Source organism: Sitophilus oryzae, unplaced genomic scaffold, assembly GCF_002938485.1.
Source record: "Sitophilus oryzae breed Bouriz unplaced genomic scaffold, Soryzae_2.0 scaffold_172_pilon_pilon, whole genome shotgun sequence".
NCBI classification, from domain to species: domain Eukaryota; kingdom Metazoa; phylum Arthropoda; class Insecta; order Coleoptera; family Curculionidae; genus Sitophilus; species Sitophilus oryzae.
This window is the reverse complement of record NW_022146424.1, coordinates 1,299-21,601: the sequence shown is the minus strand read 5'-3', so window position 1 is coordinate 21,601 and position 20,303 is coordinate 1,299. Positions and strand designations below refer to the sequence as shown.

Genomic DNA, 20,303 nt, shown 5'->3' with positions numbered 1-20,303 from the left:
CGCATTCCTTTCATAGACACAGATCCAGCAGACGTACTGTATGTTAGTATATGACATAAATTAGGACTGATTGGCGTATTCAGTTGTTTTTTGTCACTTCCTGTTTCAATCTAGAGTGCCAGGGATGTGTTTGGTTTGGTTTGGTTTTTTTTTCACTAATTTTTAATCAAGAAGCCTTGGAAAAATAGATTTGATCGTCTGATGTTTTTTGTGTCTTGTCCTGGCCGGTTAAGAGATCTCCAAATCGTATTTTTAATCATATCTCAATTTTTCCAAATGTAATAAGGGTGGATGTAGTCATTTCCGGTGAAACAAGAAGTGACCAAAAACAATTGAATACATCAATCAATCCTGATTTATGACATTATAAAAATATTATATTAGAGTGTCTATTATAAAAATAGACACTCGCAGAGTCGGTAGGCCAGACAACGATATGGCCAAGGTCTGCGGTTCGGATTCCGCATAAACAAAGTAGACCCCGCCCAGATTAGCCTCAGCAGCAAAACGATGTTAACTTAAAATATTTTTTTATTCTTTATGTAAATAAATCATGCGGTTACACATATAATAAAAATATAAATATATACATAATCTAAATATTTTAAACATAAAAAGATATATCTTTATTTGGAAATATAACATGTACTGTATTTAGCTTTATTTTTTAACATATACAGTTTTCTAAGCTAAAATAAAAATGCCGAACCTCTGTGCTTTTCCACTCAATAATCTTAAAATGTAAATTGTAAAGTAGTACTAAAACAGCTAATAATTATTACAAAACAGGCGTATTGTAACAATTAGTGTCTCTTTTTAAGTTCGTTAAACCTCTTGGTCAGATCATCAAAGTCGATATCGTCGCTGGGTGTATTATTTGTTGGTACAGGCGGCAGGTCGGGCACATCGGGCAGATTGAAGTCGTTATTCATTTTCGTTCTTGGAAGAGGTTTAGGTTTATCATCTCTATTCTAAAATTAGAGAATAAAAATTCCTTAGAACTAAAATATTCTCTGAATTAACTAATGCTAGCTATGCTACTAAATACAAAAAAATAAAGTAGCTTAGAATATCAGACTCGGGAAGTGAAAATGAGACGAGTTCAATTACTAAGTGGATTATCAGTGGATTTAAAACATTAAAATTCATAAAAATACTATACCGGGTGCGTTTCAAAAGTGGCTCACCCCTATAACTTTTTTATTTTTTTTTAGATAAAAAAAAACGAGATTTGGTATGTTAGTGTATGACGTAAATTGGGATTGTATGACGTAAATTGGGATTGAATGAAATAGCACCCTCCGTATTTTTAGCCGACCATACCAATAGGATAAGTATGGTAGGCTATTAAGATCGGCAAAAAAGGTTTTTTTAATTTCACTCAAAATGAGTTATTTGGGCCATAAACGACCTAAATACAAAATATTTTCATGGTGTCTGTCTGTTCGTCTGTAACACGATAACTCAAAAACCGCTAAACCGATTTTAACCAAATTTGGCAGAAAAATACTGTAGCACCCGAGAATCTGGCCATTAGTTTTTGGTGGGGGTGGGGGGTTGGTAAGGGGGTATGGGAGGGGGTTAAAAGTTTTAAAACATCGTAACTCCAAAATTACAGTAATTAGCGAAACGCGGTTTTCAATTTAAGATTAGGAATAATATTTACCAATACACCAATAGCAAGAGTCTCAAAGCTTAGATATTTGGGCAGTTGGATTAGTGAAGACCTAAACCCAGACATTGAGATCAGAGCTCGAATTGAGATGGCTAGATCAAACTTCCTAAAATTGCGGAACCTACAGTGCGATAAACGTCTCAACATCCATATAAAAGACCACTTCGTCAAGTGCTACGTACTTTCCACACTTCTCTACGGGGCTGAGTCTTGGACACTCAAAGTAGGCGCAATGAATAAGTTGGAAGCATTTGAGATGTGGGTATATCGCAGAATGCTGCGAATACCGTGGACTGTCTCGAATGAACGAGTTCTAAACCAAATGAACAAGGACCGAGAACTCCTCGACATAATAAAAAAGAGGAAAGCAGCCTATTTGGGCCATATCATGAGACATAGCAAGTATGAATTCCTTCAGCTCATCATCGAGGGTAAAATTGAGGGAAAGCGATTGGACAGGCCTGGACTCACATACTTTGCTGGGAAAAGCGAAAAATAGAGAGGAATTTGCCATGGTTGTTGCCGATCTTCACTGAATGGAGAAGGCACTTTAAGAAGAAGAAGAATAATATTTGCAACAAAATTTGTAATAACATTAAAATTAAAGTCGCAGTTTTTGAGATAAAAAAAATTAGAAAAATTCCTTTAGTTTGAAACTAAAAGAACTGCCTATCAACTTTTTATTAACATATTTTAGTACGGGCGGCTATAAGTGCCTCCCGGCGCCAATTTTTTTACTTTATTTGATAGAAAATGACACTCTGAATAAAATGACATATCATATGTCAAATTTTGACATTTTCGCTTTAAAAAAATCGTATTTTAAATTTCAATCTAGAGTGCCATGGCTATGTTAAAAACACTAATTGTTAATCAAGGAGCCTTGGAAAAATACATTTGATCTCTAATTTGATCTCTAATGTCACTAATGACTCTAATGTTACTAGTGTCTTGTCCTGGCCGGTTAAAAAATGCTCAAATCGTATTTTTAATCGTACCTCAATTTTTTCAAATGGAATGAGGGTGGCTCATTAGCATATTTGGAAAAAACTTTTTTTTACGAATAATTTGGTACCACACACTTGGTATTTCGAGTCAAATTATGGTTATGAACCGCATGTTACAATTTCAAATCAACCATATGAGAAAATGTCAAAAGTTGACATATGATATGTCATTCTATTCAGAGTGCCAGTTTGTATCGAATAAAGTAAAGAAATACCGAGGGTGCCATTTAAAAATCAAAAGTTATAGTAATTTCCGGCGAAACAGGAAGTGACTAAAAACAATTGAATACGTCAATCAATCCCAATTTATGTCATACACTAAAATGCCAAACCTCGTTTTTTTTATCTGAAAAATTAAAAAAGTTATAGGGGTGAGCCACTTTTGAGACGCACACGGTATAACAGCAACTCTAAATTATGAGGAATTAAATAAATAAACAAGTAAACTTGTTCTCCCAGCTCCCTGTACGAACTATTCTAAGGTTTAAACTATTTATCGACCATACCTTTGAAGTATCATCATTAGAAGCCCCACTTCCATCATTATTGTTATCCTATAATAAATTAATGCAAAACACTGATTAACATTAATCATGCAATTCTTCTAGTAGCAGTTTTTAAAGTAAAACTTTTTTTAATATTGAAAGTAATTAAGAAGAAAAAAAGCAGGCAAGAAATAAAATATAAAAGTATCTAAATAATTTACCTTTTCTTTACCAGGAAAGACCATGCTATAGGTAGGTAAATTATTATTATCCTAAAACAACAAATAGAAAGAAACAAAAACTAAAAATATAGATGCAAAACAACAGAAATATTAAATAAGTATCATATAAAAAAAATCATACCATGTAATCTGTGTTGAATTCTTTATTTTCATCTGCAGCTGGTGGAATATTGTAAGAAAATGATGGTGGGGGTGCTGAAGGTCCACCTTTTTCTGGTAAGGTCTAAAAAATCAAACATAGAAATTTAAAATCTATATAAAACATATATATTTACCGGATATGAAAATGGTACGAGATCTGGATTAGGAGCTGGAAAGCTTGGAGGCTGTGGATAGCCAACGAATCCAGGTGGTTGTGGAATACCTCCACCACCACCGAGATTATTTCTGTCACTTAAATCAATCAGCATTGCATCATTTCCTACAAATCAAAAACTAAACCTTTGACTCAATAATATCAATTTTTACCTTTATCCATGGCCATAATCTGAGGATCCGGTTCGTAAGGAATGTTAAAACAACTTGCAATCTCTATAACATATTTCTCGATTAATAATTTTGGGGGACTCTGAATAGAAAGTTTGTGCTTCAGCTTGGGACTTATAGTTTCAACAGATTCTATACGACATGCCTCTGCATAAGCTGGACCATACTTTGCTGCTAGCAAATCAGCAATAACTTTAATTTCCTGTAGAGAGAGTAAACAGAGAATAATATGAAGTTATATTAATTAGCATTGATTAAAATACTTGGATATCAGACTGAAGTCTTGGAGCAACCCATATAATACTTGATACAGCTTCAGCTAGCCCTTCATCTAATTCTTTCATATTCTGAATTAAACCAAACCTAGCTACTAACAAATCACAGTACATTTCAACTACCTCCAGTGCCTCCACATAGTAATCTTCCCTGTTGAATAACGAAACTATTGTCATTCCTGTATCCCTAATATATCGTATTCTCACCTAATAATATATTCTACTCTAATTTTGGCCCTTTCATATTTGCCAGCGCTAATGTAATCAGCAATTTCTCGTCTAGATTTCTCTGTAAGTTCACTCTTTTTCTTTTCCAACAACTTCAAACGAGTAATTGCCAGTCTCAAGTTAGTTTTTAGTTTAGTATAATTGGGACCACTAGAAAACATTTTGAATCACAACAGTATTACTCTAACAAGTATAACAATAAATTAAACGTGTTAAATTAAAATTATAAACACAGAATAACTAATTTTAAATAATTAAAAAATGATTCAGAAACTAAATAAAGACGTATGACAAATTATTTATTGTCATTTACAAATGTCAAAAGTCAAAAATTTTTTAAATGTTAGGCAACCAAGTATACGTCTCGGGTCCAATAATATATTCATCTATGGACATCTTTCAAAAAGTGACAATCAGGTGAAAATATTATTTAGTTGTTTTCTGTGGTTGTTTTTAATTTAACGTCGGAATCAGAAAGGTATGTAAAATCTTGTAAAATTAAGGATACGTTTATTATCTTTCTACATTCTCTTTATTTATTAATAAAGGATGCTTACCTAAGATTACAAATGTTTATCTAAAATTAGATATGTTACATCTGTATGGGGTAACTGGATGAGTTGGTTTTTAAAAGTTGTTATAAATATTATAGAACAAATTCAAGTAAAGAAGGTTTGTGTTTGTAAATAATTGTTTTCTTAATAATTCAAAATCTACACTTTTTGCAGGTCATGAAGGTGAAAAATTTGGCGGTGTTTGATTTTGACCACACAGTCATTAATGATAATTCAGACACTGTTGTTCTTAATCTTATTGATAAATGCAAAATTACAGATGATTTGCGAAATTTGTACAGAAGCGACGGTTGGACGGCTTATATGCAGGGAATATTCGAAGTATTACATGAAAATAGAGTAGCACAAATACACATTGATAATATAATAAAAGAAATTCCAGAAGTTGATGGCATGAGCACTTTGATCAATGAACTGCATCATAACATGAATTATGATGTTATAATCATAAGCGATTCAAATACTCATTTCATTCAAACATGGCTAGAAGCAAATAATTTACACACAACCGTACTAAGAGTGTTTTCAAACCCAGCCAAGTATAATGACAAAGGTCAGTTAAGGATAAAGATGTATCATTTTCAAGAACAGTGTACTTTAAGTACAAAAAATCTTTGCAAAGGAATGATTTTAGAGGATTTTATGAGAAGTCAACATGCTAACAAAGTTAAATACGATAGGGTTGTGTATGTAGGAGATGGTCATAATGACCTCTGTCCTATTTTACGATTAACTGACAAAGGAGTGGCTTGTGTTAGAAATAAATATAAATGTTCAGTTCTGTTAAACAAACTTTTAAGTGGGGAGAATATCGAAGGATTTGATAAGAATAAGCACTGTCTTAAGGCTCCAGTCTGTATCTGGGATAATGGACATGAAATTTTAGATTTTATCAAGAAACTTAATTAAAGTTTTTTTGCAGAAAAATTAGACTGATCTTTGCATTTAATAGATGAATATTTTGTGATCTATTCTTTATAGAGAAATACAGCTACTTACTTATGTATATTTATTTTAACTTATATTTTATTACTGTACCTAGTACAATGTATGTACAATTTAATATTTTATTGCTATATGGAGTAATGAAATGAAACCAAAGAATTTGCATTGTTTTTTTTTATTATACCTTACACATTTCATTACATTGGCACCTAATAAGGGTTAGTAGCCACTTTATCATCATTTTGAGATATATTTACAATGAATTTGTTTGATACTTCTCATTTCTCATCATATATAATGTATACTGTTAGACAGAGAGCTGGCTACATAAAAAACCTTATCATCGTTACATGGATAATTTTTTGTGTGAAGTATCCTTTTGTGTAGCCATGGTGAAATAGTCATGTCTGCCAGCGAAAGAGGCATAGAATTTTGACAAAAAAATCATCGCACACATGCATGTCGATTGTTGGAATGTCATGTTTATTGTTAATTAATTTAAAAAGCCGTATGCAAAAGGGCAGACAAAAAATCGTTATTGAAATGTATATATGATTTATCTATGCTTAAATGGATGAGGCTGTGAGCGTTCCCTAAAAGCGCTAGAATAATATCGCGCTTTTCTGTCTGCAGTTGATTTAGCCATGATCTTTTTGTCTGCCTTTTTGCATACGGCTTTTAAAATAAATAAATATGACATTTCACCGATCGGCATGCAAATATGCCATAATTTTTTTCATTCTTCGAATTTCATTTTTTAATTTTAAAATTTCATGCCTCCTTCGCGTTGTCTGTTGGCATTTTAGCAACTAGAAAATGTCTGCCAACAATTTTCCACGTTTCTTAATAATAACTAAAAGCTATTTTCGCAATTATAACTCGTGTATCTTATAATATTTTTAGTGTCAAAATTTCACCCTGTCGATTGGTCACCCCGGCCTGCTTTAAGCCCCGGGATCGCGCTGGCAGACATGGCTATTTCATAATGGCTACACAAAAGGATACTTCACACAAAAAATTAACCATGTAACGGTGATAAGGTTTTTTATGTAGCAAGCTCTTAGACTATGTGGTTGGTGTACATCAAGAAACGTAGGCAATTATAGAAAATTGCAAATAAAATATTTATAAAGATTTGATTTTAATAATGTCAGTTAACATAAGAAGTCTATAAAATACTAGGTGATACTTGATGAATAATTAGTAGTAATAACCACTGATTTACATGGGAGTATTATGACATCACTGATGGGGTTACAGATAACAGTTATATCTTGAACAAATATATTTTTTTGTTGTTTCTTATTCTTTGGCAATATTTCTCCACATCATTTAGTTTTTGAACTAATAAAAAATCCTAATTATTTATAGGGTCCTTGCCAAAAAAACTGATTAGACACAGTTTGATCCTTGAACATCAACGCTAAATATGTATTGGTTTTAAGGTATTACAGTAATGGTATTCATTAGCAAAATTAAAATCAACATCATAAGCTAGAGGAGTATGGGTTTGCTTTTATCCAGCAGACATATTTTGAGCAACAATATTTAAAAATATATTTTTTTCTTAAAAAATAAAATAACGCATAACGGATTTTATTTTATTATTCATTTTTTTAGAGGAAAGGGGTATTAATGTGCTTTTTCGTGTAAATATTTAATATATACATTGTGAATAATACCTTTCGACGTATTGCAAGTGCGCGTAACATCTTAAAAATGTCGAATATCAAAAAGAGTAGTTGCAACTCAGGTTAAAATATTGTTTAAAGGTCTCATTGTTACATGGTATATACTATATTTTTGACGTGTTATTTCTAGACTCCGCAATCGTCAAAACATTTTAAAATTCCTAAGGATTTACTAGGCCTGAGAATACATATAATATATTTTGTCTCGGATATTTAGAAACCTTTAAACATGTTTTTACTCTGAAGTTCATTAATGTTTAAAATGCACCACTGATTATTAATCTAAAATATTGTTTAAAAAATAACGTTTCCTATATCTTGACTAGATAATTGTTTAATTAATTGTTCATAAAAATATATAAGTGCGAAATAATATACATCGCTTGTCAATGTCTATGAATTTTATATGGAAAATAAATATTATTAAGTATAAGTAAATTCTTCAACAAAACTTATAACTAATTGTTTTTTAATATCTAATAGTACGAGAGCTAGCAACGTCGGAAAAACAAGTATTTTAAGACGTCTGGCTCTTTGATATATCTTTTACTATGCTCTCTAGAACAGCATGCGGCCCCCGTCTGGCTGCCGGTAAACGTTGCGTTCTCTACTGCGCAACGAACTTGAAAGAACATTCTATATTTTTATTAGTCCTTTAAATTCTAGTATTGAATATTAATCGAACATGTCTCCACAGCGCAGTGGGTAGAGTTTTCGACCACGAACCGATGATTTAGAGTTCGAATCCGGGTCAGGGCAAAGACTTTTTTATTTTATTTTCGTTTATATACTCTGTTTTTTTTCTCAGGTAAGATTTCGACAGACGATGACAGAAGAAATGCAGATGACGTCCCATACCAATCTATTTATTTTACTAAAAAAGTTTCTAATAATTTTTAAGTTATCTATGGATGGGTTTAAATATAAATCCGTCAAGCGTCGTATCTTGTTGTTTTTAACCAGTTTTATTGGTTTATTTAAAAAATGACAGATCGTATTTCATTTTTATTGGTTTGACGGAACGATGAACGACAAACGGACACCGATGCGTATGAACTCGCCTTTAGATTTTTGTCATTTTGACGCTTGTCAAAGTCTTGTGTTAAATTATAGGTTATAATTTTCTGTCAACTTTTGTTAAATACCCTGCGTTTTGGAAGATGATGCATTTTGATTCGTATTATTACGTGTGTTTTGTGTCTTTTGAAGTCAAGTGGAGGAAAAATCGAGTGAAAATTAACTGTAGACCCAGAGCACAGTTTATGGTTAATACTCGTTGTCCAGGCAGAAAGTCTTTTACACCAATGAAGTTGCCATCGATAAAGTTTGTATACCATTTCGTCGTAGATAAGTGCTTCTCGTATATGGTAGAAGGATCAAACTAAACATATACTAAAAACTGGAGTAGCTGTAAAATATCGACATCACACGAGAGGTAAATAATGGATTTTAGTACTGCAGAAAAATAATGTCAAAAAGTCCTGGTTTAAAAAAATTAAGATTAAAGTTAATTAATCAACCTTTAAGATATAAAATTTGGTAGGTGTTATTATTATTAAAATAGTTTGTTTTATTTACCTATGTTGTTTTATTTATTCCTGTGGAATATTACAAATTTGTATTTGTACATAAATTATATTGATAAATATAATCATAAATGCGGGTAGTTTCATAAAGCTTGAAAGTAAATAATAGTTCTTTTTTATATTTTTTTGGTATGTAGTGTCTTGTTCTTGTTTGTTTTGTATTAACACATACCGTTTTTATTAAATAAAATAACTCGATTACATTTTTCAGTTTTTTATACAGTTTTTTTCACAATATTTTGAAGTAATCACTTGTCACTTGTCAATCAAATTTTAAATATATCCTGCTATGCGTTCCAGTTGTACCAACTTATTTCTTTGTAAAATAAAATAAACTACTTTGAAATTAAAATGACAGACACATCTATCACTGTCAAGGATGTTCTCGTTGGACAGACTATATTCTGATAGTAAAGTATTAAATATTTGTTTTTTTTTAATTACCAGAATTATTTAATACTTTACTATCAGAATATAAACGAAAATAAAATAAAAAAATCTTTGATCTGACCCGGATTCGAACTCTGAATCGGCGGTTCGTGGTCGGAAACTCTACGCACTGCGCTATGGAGACATGTTCGATTTATATTCAAAACTAGAATTTATAGGACTAAATTAATAAAAAATATAGAATTTTCTTTAGATGCGCAGTAATGAACGCAACGGGTATCGGCAGCCAGACTCGGGCCGCATGCTGTTCCAGAGAGCATAGTAAAAGAGCCAGACGTCTTAAAATATTTTCTCGAAAACTATACTTTCTCGTTGCTAGTTCTTAGACTATAACATTTAACTAGAACAAAAATAACAATCCAAAATATGATATGAGCTTTGCCTGGTAGTCCAATAAAGATTGCCCATAAGAATTATTTATTTTTTTAATAATTATAACAAACAAAAAGTAAAAATATTATGTAATACATCTCAGTCAACTGAGTGCTAGATGTATTATACACACAGAAAGAAATATTAGTATTCGCACTAAAAGACTAAATAATTTTTAAATCTAATCTGGGAGTAAACCAAAAATATTTCCATCACTTTTCAGTGTGTAGCATATACGGTGTCCTGAAATAACTGGCTTATATTTTGGTAGGTAATATTCTTGCGTTACAGGCAGAAAAAAAATATAATGAACAGTATCTTCAATGCCTTCTAAACATAATAAGATATTTTTAAATTATCTATGGATATTAGTATGGAAAAAAGATATGAAATCCTGTTCTAGACAACCTGATGTATTAATATTTGAAAATTTAATAAGATTTGACGTATTAACAAATTCAAGCGTTTTTGACATATTAACCATTCAGAATTATTTCTCTTTACACCTAATACTAGCTATTTTTATTTAAAAAAAATATTTTTAAACTCTTTTACCATATACTAATTAGACAGAGCTCTTGTGCAATTGTCATACCGTGCTGGCAAGCGAAACCTTGGGTCGGCGTTTACATGTATAGGAGTGAATTGCTATGGCAATCTAGAAAGTCGGAGAGAGCAAAAATACGAAGTATTTATTACATAACCTAGATTCCATGCTGATGGGAAATACTTGCCTTCTGTCTTTACTCAGTACATCTTATTTTGCTAAGCGTGTTGGCCGTACTCTTCGTAAATACGAAAATCAGCACCCAAGACCAGAAATGCCAGCCCTAGTATAGTTATATATATATATATAGATAGTTTATATAGTACTGTTAATGTTTTTAAACTAAGACTTTGTTGAGATTTGTGATTTTTGAAGTATATTCATTAGTATTCTGTAAGAATAAATAATTTTTCATAATTTCTAGGGCTATGATTCACTATATGTTTTAGCCGGTTAATTTTGATATCTAACAATTCTTTGAGATTTGCAAAGCTGTTTTCCATTTTTATAATTTGTACCTTACTTCTCTTTTTTGCAAGTTTGATTGTGGTATATTTTATAATATTTAACATGCACTTAGTCTCGTCGATTATCATTGAATGAACCTAAGAAATAAAAATCAATCAAATATTTTTTTTTAATATTTATACACTAGACGAAAGATATATTTTTGTGACGGCGTTTTTTGTGACTATTTTGTATTCGTTTTGTTTATTTTGTAAAGCGTATCATAAGAAAAAGCATTACGATATAATGACGAAATGGCGTGTCTGTATAGTATATGGTCTAGATTTAAAAACAAATGGCGTCTTATAATTATCGTGGTCTTTTTTATTCAGTAAATTATATAAAATCAGTCGGCCTTTAAAAACTAAACCAAGCAAACCGATAATGCGACATCTCTATTGAACTACTCGAACTACCAAGATCAACATACAACTTGCAGCCTCTCAGCGATGATAGGTCACAGAATGTCAGTTTCGTATACTTTCTTCTGACCTTCCTGGTTCAAAACATCTTTGTTTTCGGTAGCGTTGTTGCTCTTATCGTCGAAACTAGGATTTTCCCTGTCCATGTCGGACGTAGCGTTGGTTAGGGTAACTTTATTAACAAGCGAGGCGTTGGTGTTGGGTATGTTTGTCAGGGACCCGGTGATCTGAGAGGTGGCCAGTTGCAAGCCCATTTTCTGTAGAAGGTTTGATTCGCTTCCTGTTTTCTTTAGTAGTTGATCGGGAGCTGGAGGTATGACAGTTAGGGTGTTGTTACCTCGCTGGAGTTGTTGCAGTCTGGCGTACTGTTCCTGAAGAGCTTTCTGTTTCTTCAACAGTTCCTGATGCCTCTGTTCCAGTTCTTCTTTCCTCGTTTTCTTCGTGCCGTCTTGCGAGTTGACGCTCTCGCAACTGCTCGAGTTGTTTGCCATATTACATCGCTGTCGCTGTTAGGTATTTGAAGATTCGAGCCTATATTCCTAGGAAGGGTTTGAGATTTGTTCGAGTCCTTGATACTAGATCGGTTGGGCACGTTGCGCCTGAGCGTTTGTAGGCCTAGGTTCTGAGTGGCTTGCTCGAACTGGGACATGGGCTTCTCCATATTCTGCACGTTCTGGATATGTTGGAGTCCCGCAGACGCGACGGATCTAGGAGGTAAACTCGGAGACGTAGGAGAGGCTAGGGGAGATTTCGAGCTGGTCCTTGGAGGAGGAGGGGGAGGAATCCTCTTCCCCGAAACCACGTGCTGGAGGAGTTCCGTGTTGCGTTCAGGTATCGGGGGTTTGCTGGCGGTTTTGGTCGGTTGGAGCGGTTGAATTGGGGGACTGTTATCCGTGTCCGAGCCGCTAGGATACGAATGCAGTCGCCGGAGACTCCCTGTGGTGGTGCTGACGGTGAGGTTGTTGCTGGGCAGGAACGAGGCCGAGTCCATGCTGCCCTTGCGGCCGATCTCGGCCATCTGTGGCGGCCTGGAGGTAGGGGCGACGCCCTTGGCGGGGATGGCGGGAGGCTCGGAGCTTTCGGAGGAGGAGCGGGTGCCGGGGTGCGGCTTGGAGAAGGTCTGCAGCTCGTCTAGCAGAGCGTCGAGCGCGTTCTCCGGACGCTGGGAACTGTCGGAGGAGGCACTGGAGCATTCTCCCCCGAGGACGAGCGACCCCATGCGTGGAGCGGTAGGGGGCTACAAGGAATTTATATCATTCATTAATTTTATCGAAGAAAATTGCTACTGATAAATCCAGAATATATTTTTATCTAATCTACTACATATAGAAAATGACAAATTATTTTATATAAATGTTGTAAATTGATCCTTGAAATTTTAGTTGAATGTTGTATTTATATGTAGAAAAATAAAAATAAATAAATAAAACATAATTTTGTTTTGTACAATAACTACCAGTTTTAATGCAAAAATTTCTTTTATACTAACTCCCTTGCTAACTTTCTTCACTCTACTAACTTTTTACATCTTATATTAGCTATTTTTATTAAAAATGTATTTTTAATATCTTTAATCATATACTAATTAGACTCTTGTTGCTATCATTTTTTTGCACTTCCCCTAGCTTGTCTAATTTTTCAGATTATGAAAGTAGGGATAGTTTATATCGTTGCCTTCCACACAAGGTGCCGTAACTAATATTTTGAAAATTTTAGAGTAACGCGAAAAAAAAACTTTTAGTGTGATCTAATAGTCTCCACAGAGTCGTAACTGTAACAGCAAAGGCACTTATACTGTAGCAGACAAAATAAATGGCGTAAAACTTAATTTTTATATCACATTAAAAATCGTTTTTTCGCTCTACTGTAAACTTTTCACGATATAATACTGCAAAAATATTTAAACTAAAAATTTGTCCACATTTGTGATTTTGCAAGTATATTCATTAGTAGCCTCCAATAACAATCCAATTACGTTATATTCAAGTGGATATACAAAATAACTGATATAGTAGATTAAATAAAAATATCTTCTATTATTATAATTAATGAGATAAATCATCAACCTGATCCATTCACATTTTGTGGTCAAATCATTAATTCTTTCTTTGTATTATAATTATTGTATGTGTGACAATAAGGAATAAGTTTAATTTAGTTTTAAAAATTCATATATAGTTAACTTGTTCTTTAAGTTCACACAAAAAATTTCTAATAACGGAGTTTAACTTTATTAATTTTTATATTTATTAAAAGACGTATAGGAGATTTTATTTATTAGAAAATATTAAATATAATATCAGAGTTGCTGATTTAAACAATTGAAATTATTACAACTAAATTTAAAATTAAAACGAATATCATGAATATACTGTTTCGAACAGGCAACAACGATGACGTCTACCTACAGAAACACAACGTTTCTGAATGTGTTCCACAACAAAATAAATTTTCAGGACAAAAATGTATTATTTTAGGTACCTATTTACTTTTGCCTTTTGAGGAACACATTTCAACTTAATGGGAAGGGCCTACAACGATAAGGGTAAAATAATATCAGAGCAGAGTTAATAAAGCTGATAAAGTTTCAAAACAACTAGAAAAATCATTATTTTATTTATAAAACACTTATAAAACAACGTTTATATTTTTATGTTCTTTTGAAACTTCAAAAATAAAATAAAACAAAAAAGGGTTACCTTTTAAAAAAATATTAATTGCAAACAAACATCACTACTCATGAGGTAATTCCAATAACTCCAATAACTAAAACAATTTCAACAATAAATAAAAAAACTTTTTTTTTCATAATTTCTATGGCTATGATTAACAATTATTAGTGTATGCAGGTTAGTATGACGTCTAACAAAAAGCATTCGTTGAGGTTTTGCAAAGTTGTTCTCTGTTTTTATTTCATCATAATTTATCAGGAAAATATTGTAACTTCTATAGGCTGGCTCAAAAAAGTGTGAGTGAATCGGGGTATTTTTTTAAATGGAACACTCTGTATATTATTGGATTTTTGGCTTTCTTTCAGATCACTTTACATAATCCTAAGATATGATTAAATATATTTCGTTAATTTCAGAGAGATTAATAAATAAATAAAAAATATATTATTTCTCGGCCTTTCTTAAAGAAATGATTAAAAATAAAAGAACTGTCCCGAATACAAGAACTGTATTAGGTATTTAGTTTAGGTGGTCTATACTTTGCTATAAATATCGTAATATTATATCATACAGGGTGTTCTTCTAAATTCTACGCCAAATTTTCTAAAATATAAAATAATTTTTTTTTAAACGGTGTTTATTACAGTGTATATTATTTTTTTTATTATATGGAGAGTTAGAAAATGAACATTTTTGTATTCAAAACGTTAAAATTTTTAATGGTTTCGCAGATACATGCAGTATTATTTCATATGGCTCTTTCAAGGGTAAAATACGAGAGAAAAATCATTGGGTGGCTTGGATAAAAATTTACTGTGGAAAATGCCATATGAAATATAAAACCGCGAATATCTGCGAAACTGTTAAAAATGTTGAAATACTCCTAAATACAAAAATGTTTATTTTTAATTCTTGATCTATTTATAAAAAATATACGTGGTGTTCCATTAAAAAAAAACGAAGAAAAATTATTTTATATTTTAGAAAGTTTGGCGTAGAATTTTGAACATTCTGTATGATTTACGATTACCATATTTATAGCAAAGTAAGAACAGACCATCTAAAGTAAATACCTAATATAGTTTTGATTTTAGGACAGTTCTTGTATTTTTAATAATTTTTTTAAGAAATGCCGAAAAAATATATTTTTTTATTAATTTAATAATATCTTTGAAACTGGCGAAATATATTTACTCATATCTTAGGATTATGTAAAGTGATCTGATAGGAAGCCGAAAATGCAATAATATACAGGGTATGCCGTTTAAAAAGATCATGCCGATCCACTCACACTTTTTTGAGCCACCCTATAGAAGTTAAAATATTTTCCTGAAATATATCCTAGTAGGTACTTCAGGTTTGCACTTAAATAAAATTGACAAGTTTTTTATTCTAGGCCATTTTATTCACAGCCCTTATTCAATGTTTATTATTTATACAACTTTTTTCGTTTAAAAAAAGAGTTTTTTTTTTTAATCAGAGAACATCTTATAACGTGCATCGTCATGATGGAAAATGACAAATATCTTAAAATCTTACCATTTAGATCGTGCCACGTAGGCAAAAATTATACACACACACAGTTAAAGGTTACTAAGAAAAAAATTGCATGCTGCGTGCAACACAAAAACAATTAAAAATCAAAAAAAACTGGTCTGTTCGTGCAATATTTAAACAAAAACAAAAATATCTTTCCCTTATAGTAAGGTCGAAATCTGCGAACCTTGTTACACCTACTCCAAGTAATCATAAAAAACCTTTACTTTGTTTTACAAAAGTCAATAAGCAAAATAAGCTACACTAAAAGCTACTGCATCGAATAATAATAATAATATAATTTCATATTCTACTCATCTGAAATTTTACTTCTACGAATCCAAACGAAAATAAAAATAAACAAAACAAGTAATTTAGATATAAAAAAAATAAACAAAAAACAATAATAAATACAGTAACTTGGGAATATCAGCTATATATAAAAATGTATAATATACTTTTGCTGGTTACTACTACAGTAATTTTTCAAACAAGGTATTAATACAGAAGCAGTATAATAGGTACCTAATAAACGTGTGGAACCAATAATACAATAATGCATTAAATCCCAATTTAATAGTAGTGCACTATCGATTCTGAGATGAGATGACTATCGAAGTGCTTCAAAAGAAAAAAGAAAAAGAAGATATGATATCGTAGCGATTTTTGTTGTTTTTTTTCTTTTTGTAAATGAGGAACAACATTTCCAATGACACCTTACTATAAGGAAAAGGCTAGTAAACATTTAAGATTTAGAAGCATTCTAGTCAAAAATTTATTGGTCTTTTTTTCGTTTAAAGAATATGTGATATTTGGAAATGAAGAGCAAAAGAAAAGCTTAATAATTAATTCTATGCTATATTTATTTTTCTGTAAGTTCTGTATAATGAGGTACTTGTATATTTAAAATGTTCCTTGAACAAGATATTATTGCACAGTTTTGTTGCAGAGAATTATAGTCATCAGATAAATCATCAGAGACTTAAATAAAAAATTTGATTTAATAAACTGCCGTCAAATTAAATACCACAGCAATTTTTTTACTCATTTTCAACGAGTTGTAACTTTGAAAAAAATGGACCAATTTTGTTGATTTTTTTAGCATATTAAAGATCGTTTTTCGTAGATTGATCTGATTTTTCTAAATTTTGTATGAGATTTAGTTTTCTATGATATACAGGGTGTGAAAAAAAGGAATGTAATTTTTGTGTTGCTGTCATTTTGCCAAAAAACAAAATTTAACCAGAATTATAAGTTCTGGGTATAGCTAAGACTAATATATCGGGACGTATTTGGAATGTTTACGATAACTGATCTGGAATAAAGGATAATCAATTTTTACTCTAACTTGTATTTTTTCTACCTTTCTTAAGAGATATGCTAACAAAACTGCTTTTACAATGTGAAATTAAAAAAGAAACTACTAAGTTGCAGCTAAACTACAGATTTTTAGACACAAAAAGAGTTTTTACAAAAATATCAAATACGTGTCGAGCTTTTATATTAACCTTATGGGCTGTTAAGTTCAGAATATTAAAAAAAATAAGTTTACTTTTTCGCTGGTCGTATTTTTAAGAGATCCTGTATTAAACTGCGTTAGTTAAATCATTTTTTTTTAATTTCACATTGTAAAAGTAACGAATATCCTACAATTTTAAAGTTAATTTCAGTTTTGTTAGCATATCTCTTAAGAAAGGTAGAAAAAATACAAGTTAGAGTAAAAATTCCAAATACGTCCCGAGATAGTAGTCTTAGCTATACCCAGAATTTATAATTCTAGTTAAATTTTGTTTTTTAGCAAAATGGCAGCAACACAAAAATTACATTCCTTTTTTTCACAACCTGTATATCATAGAAAACTAAATCTCATACAAAATTAAAAAAAATCAGATCAATCTACGAAAAACGATCTTTAATATGCTAAAAACATCAACAAAATTGGTCCATTTTTATCAAAATTACAACTCGTTGAAAATGAGTAAAAAAATCGCTGTGGTATTTAATTTGACGGGCAGTTTATATTCATAAACACCTTTAAAATTGTCCTGTATTTTAAAGTTCAATCTACAGGGTAGTCCGAACTTTATTTGGGAAACTTTGGCAGCATATTCTGCAGATAAAAATAAGTAAAAAAGTTCGTTTAAATGATGTCCTAAAATGCTTACTTTCAGAGATACAGGGTGTAGAAGTTTCATTTTTATTCCGATTTTTTCCAAATAATTTCTGGAGTAACATCAATATTTGGATGAAAATTGGTGTCTAGGAATTTTTTGACATGAGAAATATCATTTTGATGTCAATATGACTCCTACTTGTAGACGGCGCCACCTACGTATTTTTTTAACTAGTTTGAAGAGTACTAACTTTTCGTCCGTACCTGAATAAAAGTACAGAATAAAAATATACATTTACGATGTTTTTTACCTAAAAAAGGTTTCTTAGTAAAAATCGCTACGCTAATGGTTCTCGAGATATTTGGAATCGAAACTATCAATACCTATCATCATTGACATAAATTAAACATGTCGACTATATAGTGATTAGACTGAAATCATAAATTAAAAATGTTTTTGTGCCAAAAGTTGAACAACAACGTTGTTGTATCATCTTTTTTTCCCAGAAAAATTTATAAATAATTTAAAAAAAATAAGAATTTCCCAAGTTTATTATTTCAGTCAAATAACTATCTACTCTCAACGTGATTATTTTTTTTGTCAACAATGTATTGACTATTTCCATTCTAAATATCTTGAGATCGGTTGCTCGTAGCGATTTATACCAAGATACATTTTTATTGAAAAGTCACGGAAATTTATATTTTTCACTCAGTGTTTTATACAGGCCACTCTTCAAAACAGTTAAAACACATGTAAGTGGCGCCCCCTACAAATAGGAGTCATATTGACATCAAAATCGCCCCAAATGTCTCATGTCAAAAAACTCCCATACACTAACTTTCATCGAAATATTGACGTTACTTCATAAATTATTTGGAAAAAATCGAAATTTGTGCACCCTGTATGTCCGAAACTAAGTCATTTTAGGACATTCATTTATACGAACTTTCTTACTTATTTTTATCCGCAGAATATGCTGCCGAAGTTTTCGCAATACAGTTCAGACCACCCTGTATATTGTTCTAGTGGACTGATTTAGATATGATAATAGCAATTTGTAGCAAAATATTTTGACTTTTATTCAAATACAAATAGTCAAAAACAAAGTCTCCAATGTGTCTATTATACGAGGGTAAACAAAATGTTATTTTAGCGGAAGATTGGAACACCTTGTGGAATGGTTTAACAAAATAAGTAATTTGAAAACCACTTTATCATGACGGTGCATTTTTCTCCATAGTTTGTTTTTCCGTTCATGTAATTTTTTTGTTGTTAGCAAAGACTTACAGCTATTTTAGCACTAAAAGAATATCTTTGGTTTTGGTCATCATCAACAATTTATGAAATATAGTTTATTGTTTTTTCTAATGTCACACATGCAAAAATCATAATATTATTTTTTGTTGGCATTTACTTTAGGAGAAATTGCTATTAATTAATGATAAATCCAAATTGATCACTATCATGTTCAATTAAAGCAACAATAGCTGGTACAACTTCTGGACTTAAAGTCATCTCTTTATCTCTGCTAGAGTAATTGCCAAGAAAGAATAATAATGCAACTTTTTAGTGACTTTGACATTACAAAAACAATAATCACTACTTCATACGTGTGGTGATGAGTACCCAAATAGAGGCATGCTTTTAATGCTAAAATTGTTATTAATTGTTACCCCACCCCCCAAACATCTACAAAACAAATATCTCCAACAAAAAAGCTATTGAGATGAATCAAAAAACAAATTGTCGAGAAAAGATTCACCTTGATGATAAAACGGGTTTTAAATTCCTTACTTTAAAGTCAATAATGTGATTTTTAAGGAAAATTTGTAAAGAAATAACAATTATAACAACATTAATTGTGCTTAGCTACAGTACGATCAAATATAAATGATCCCAGAGTAAACATTGAAATGATATTTTAGTGTTAGCTGTACTACATATATCTGTAAAATACTTGACAGTGTCAGTGAGTTGTTTGAAATCATAGTTAAACATTAAAACGACAATGTAAGAAAAAATCGTAATTTTTTAATACTTGTTTCTTATTTGAACACTATTTTACGTTATATTTTTATATCGTAGTTTTAACTTTAACTATAGATTTAAATACTTCATTTTTATACTTGATAGTAATATTTGTTGTTATTACTTTCAAGAATACTAGTGACCTATATAATATGCTTTTTCTTTCTTCGTTTGTAACTGATCAAACAATATTAGATAGAAACAAACATTGTTTTATTTTGAACATCCTAAATTATGTGTCCTCAACAAGTACCTCACACTTACACAAACAAAATATAAAAGCAATATTTTACAAAATTACGTTGCTTAACAGGTGTGGATTAAAGGTTAATAAAAATAAAAATGTGCACAATATATTTGCACCTTAAAACCAAAATCTATTCCAAATTATTTACACTTTCCATTCATTAATAATTAAAAAACATAGCATTACAATTTTGGTTTTATGACTACAAAT

At 31.1% G+C, this 20,303-nt stretch overlaps 3 protein-coding genes across 6 annotated transcripts; 1 reads left to right on the top strand and 2 right to left on the bottom strand.

The window, feature by feature from the left end:
- Positions 1-513: 513 nt before the first annotated feature.
- On the bottom strand, positions 514-4,730 carry LOC115881516 (IST1 homolog). 3 transcript variants are annotated; one of them, XM_030899034.1, is made up of 8 exons: positions 4,378-4,730; positions 4,159-4,321; positions 3,878-4,097; positions 3,685-3,830; positions 3,531-3,632; positions 3,389-3,439; positions 3,189-3,236; positions 514-971 (listed from the first exon to the last, which is right to left on the bottom strand). In XM_030899034.1, exons 1-8 carry the CDS (start codon positions 4,557-4,559, stop codon positions 804-806), a joined length of 1,080 nt encoding a protein of 359 aa, XP_030754894.1. In that variant the 5' UTR covers positions 4,560-4,730; the 3' UTR covers positions 514-803. The 3 variants fall into 3 exon arrangements, with proteins under 3 accessions (XP_030754894.1, XP_030754895.1, XP_030754896.1); XM_030899035.1 differs by lacking the exon at positions 3,189-3,236; XM_030899036.1 differs by lacking the exons at positions 3,189-3,236; positions 3,389-3,439.
- A 69-nt stretch (positions 4,731-4,799) lies between these two features.
- Positions 4,800-6,463, top strand: LOC115881518 (probable phosphatase phospho2). 2 transcript variants are annotated; one of them, XM_030899038.1, is made up of 3 exons: positions 4,800-4,876; positions 4,947-5,070; positions 5,127-6,463. In XM_030899038.1, exons 2-3 carry the CDS (start codon positions 5,014-5,016, stop codon positions 5,880-5,882), a joined length of 813 nt encoding a protein of 270 aa, XP_030754898.1. In that variant the 5' UTR covers positions 4,800-4,876; positions 4,947-5,013; the 3' UTR covers positions 5,883-6,463. The 2 variants fall into 2 exon arrangements, with proteins under 2 accessions (XP_030754898.1, XP_030754897.1); XM_030899037.1 differs by having other exon boundaries at positions 4,839-5,070.
- Positions 6,464-11,372: 4,909 nt separating this feature from the next.
- Positions 11,373-14,485, bottom strand: LOC115881668 (coiled-coil domain-containing protein AGAP005037-like). Its single transcript, XM_030899244.1, is given in 3 exon segments — positions 11,373-11,979; positions 11,982-12,730; positions 14,193-14,485. Coding segments are annotated over 2 exon segments (1,182 nt in total). The 5' UTR covers positions 12,713-12,730; positions 14,193-14,485; the 3' UTR covers positions 11,373-11,528.
- Between the last annotated feature and the right edge of the window lie 5,818 nt (positions 14,486-20,303).

Coding starts and splice junctions, on each gene's coding strand:
- LOC115881516 (XM_030899034.1), bottom strand. CDS start 4,559: ATGTTTTCTAGTGGTCCCAATTATACTAAACTAAAAACTAACTTGAGA. Junction 4,322..4,377: donor AGAGTAGAATATATTATTAG/GTGAGAATACGA, acceptor GTTATTCAACAG/GGAAGATTACTATGTGGAGG. Junction 3,633..3,684: donor TCGTACCATTTTCATATCCG/GTAAATATATAT, acceptor TTGATTTTTTAG/ACCTTACCAGAAAAAGGTGG.
- LOC115881518 (XM_030899038.1), top strand. CDS start 5,014: ATGAGTTGGTTTTTAAAAGTTGTTATAAATATTATAGAACAAATTCAA. Junction 5,071..5,126: donor AACAAATTCAAGTAAAGAAG/GTTTGTGTTTGT, acceptor CACTTTTTGCAG/GTCATGAAGGTGAAAAATTT.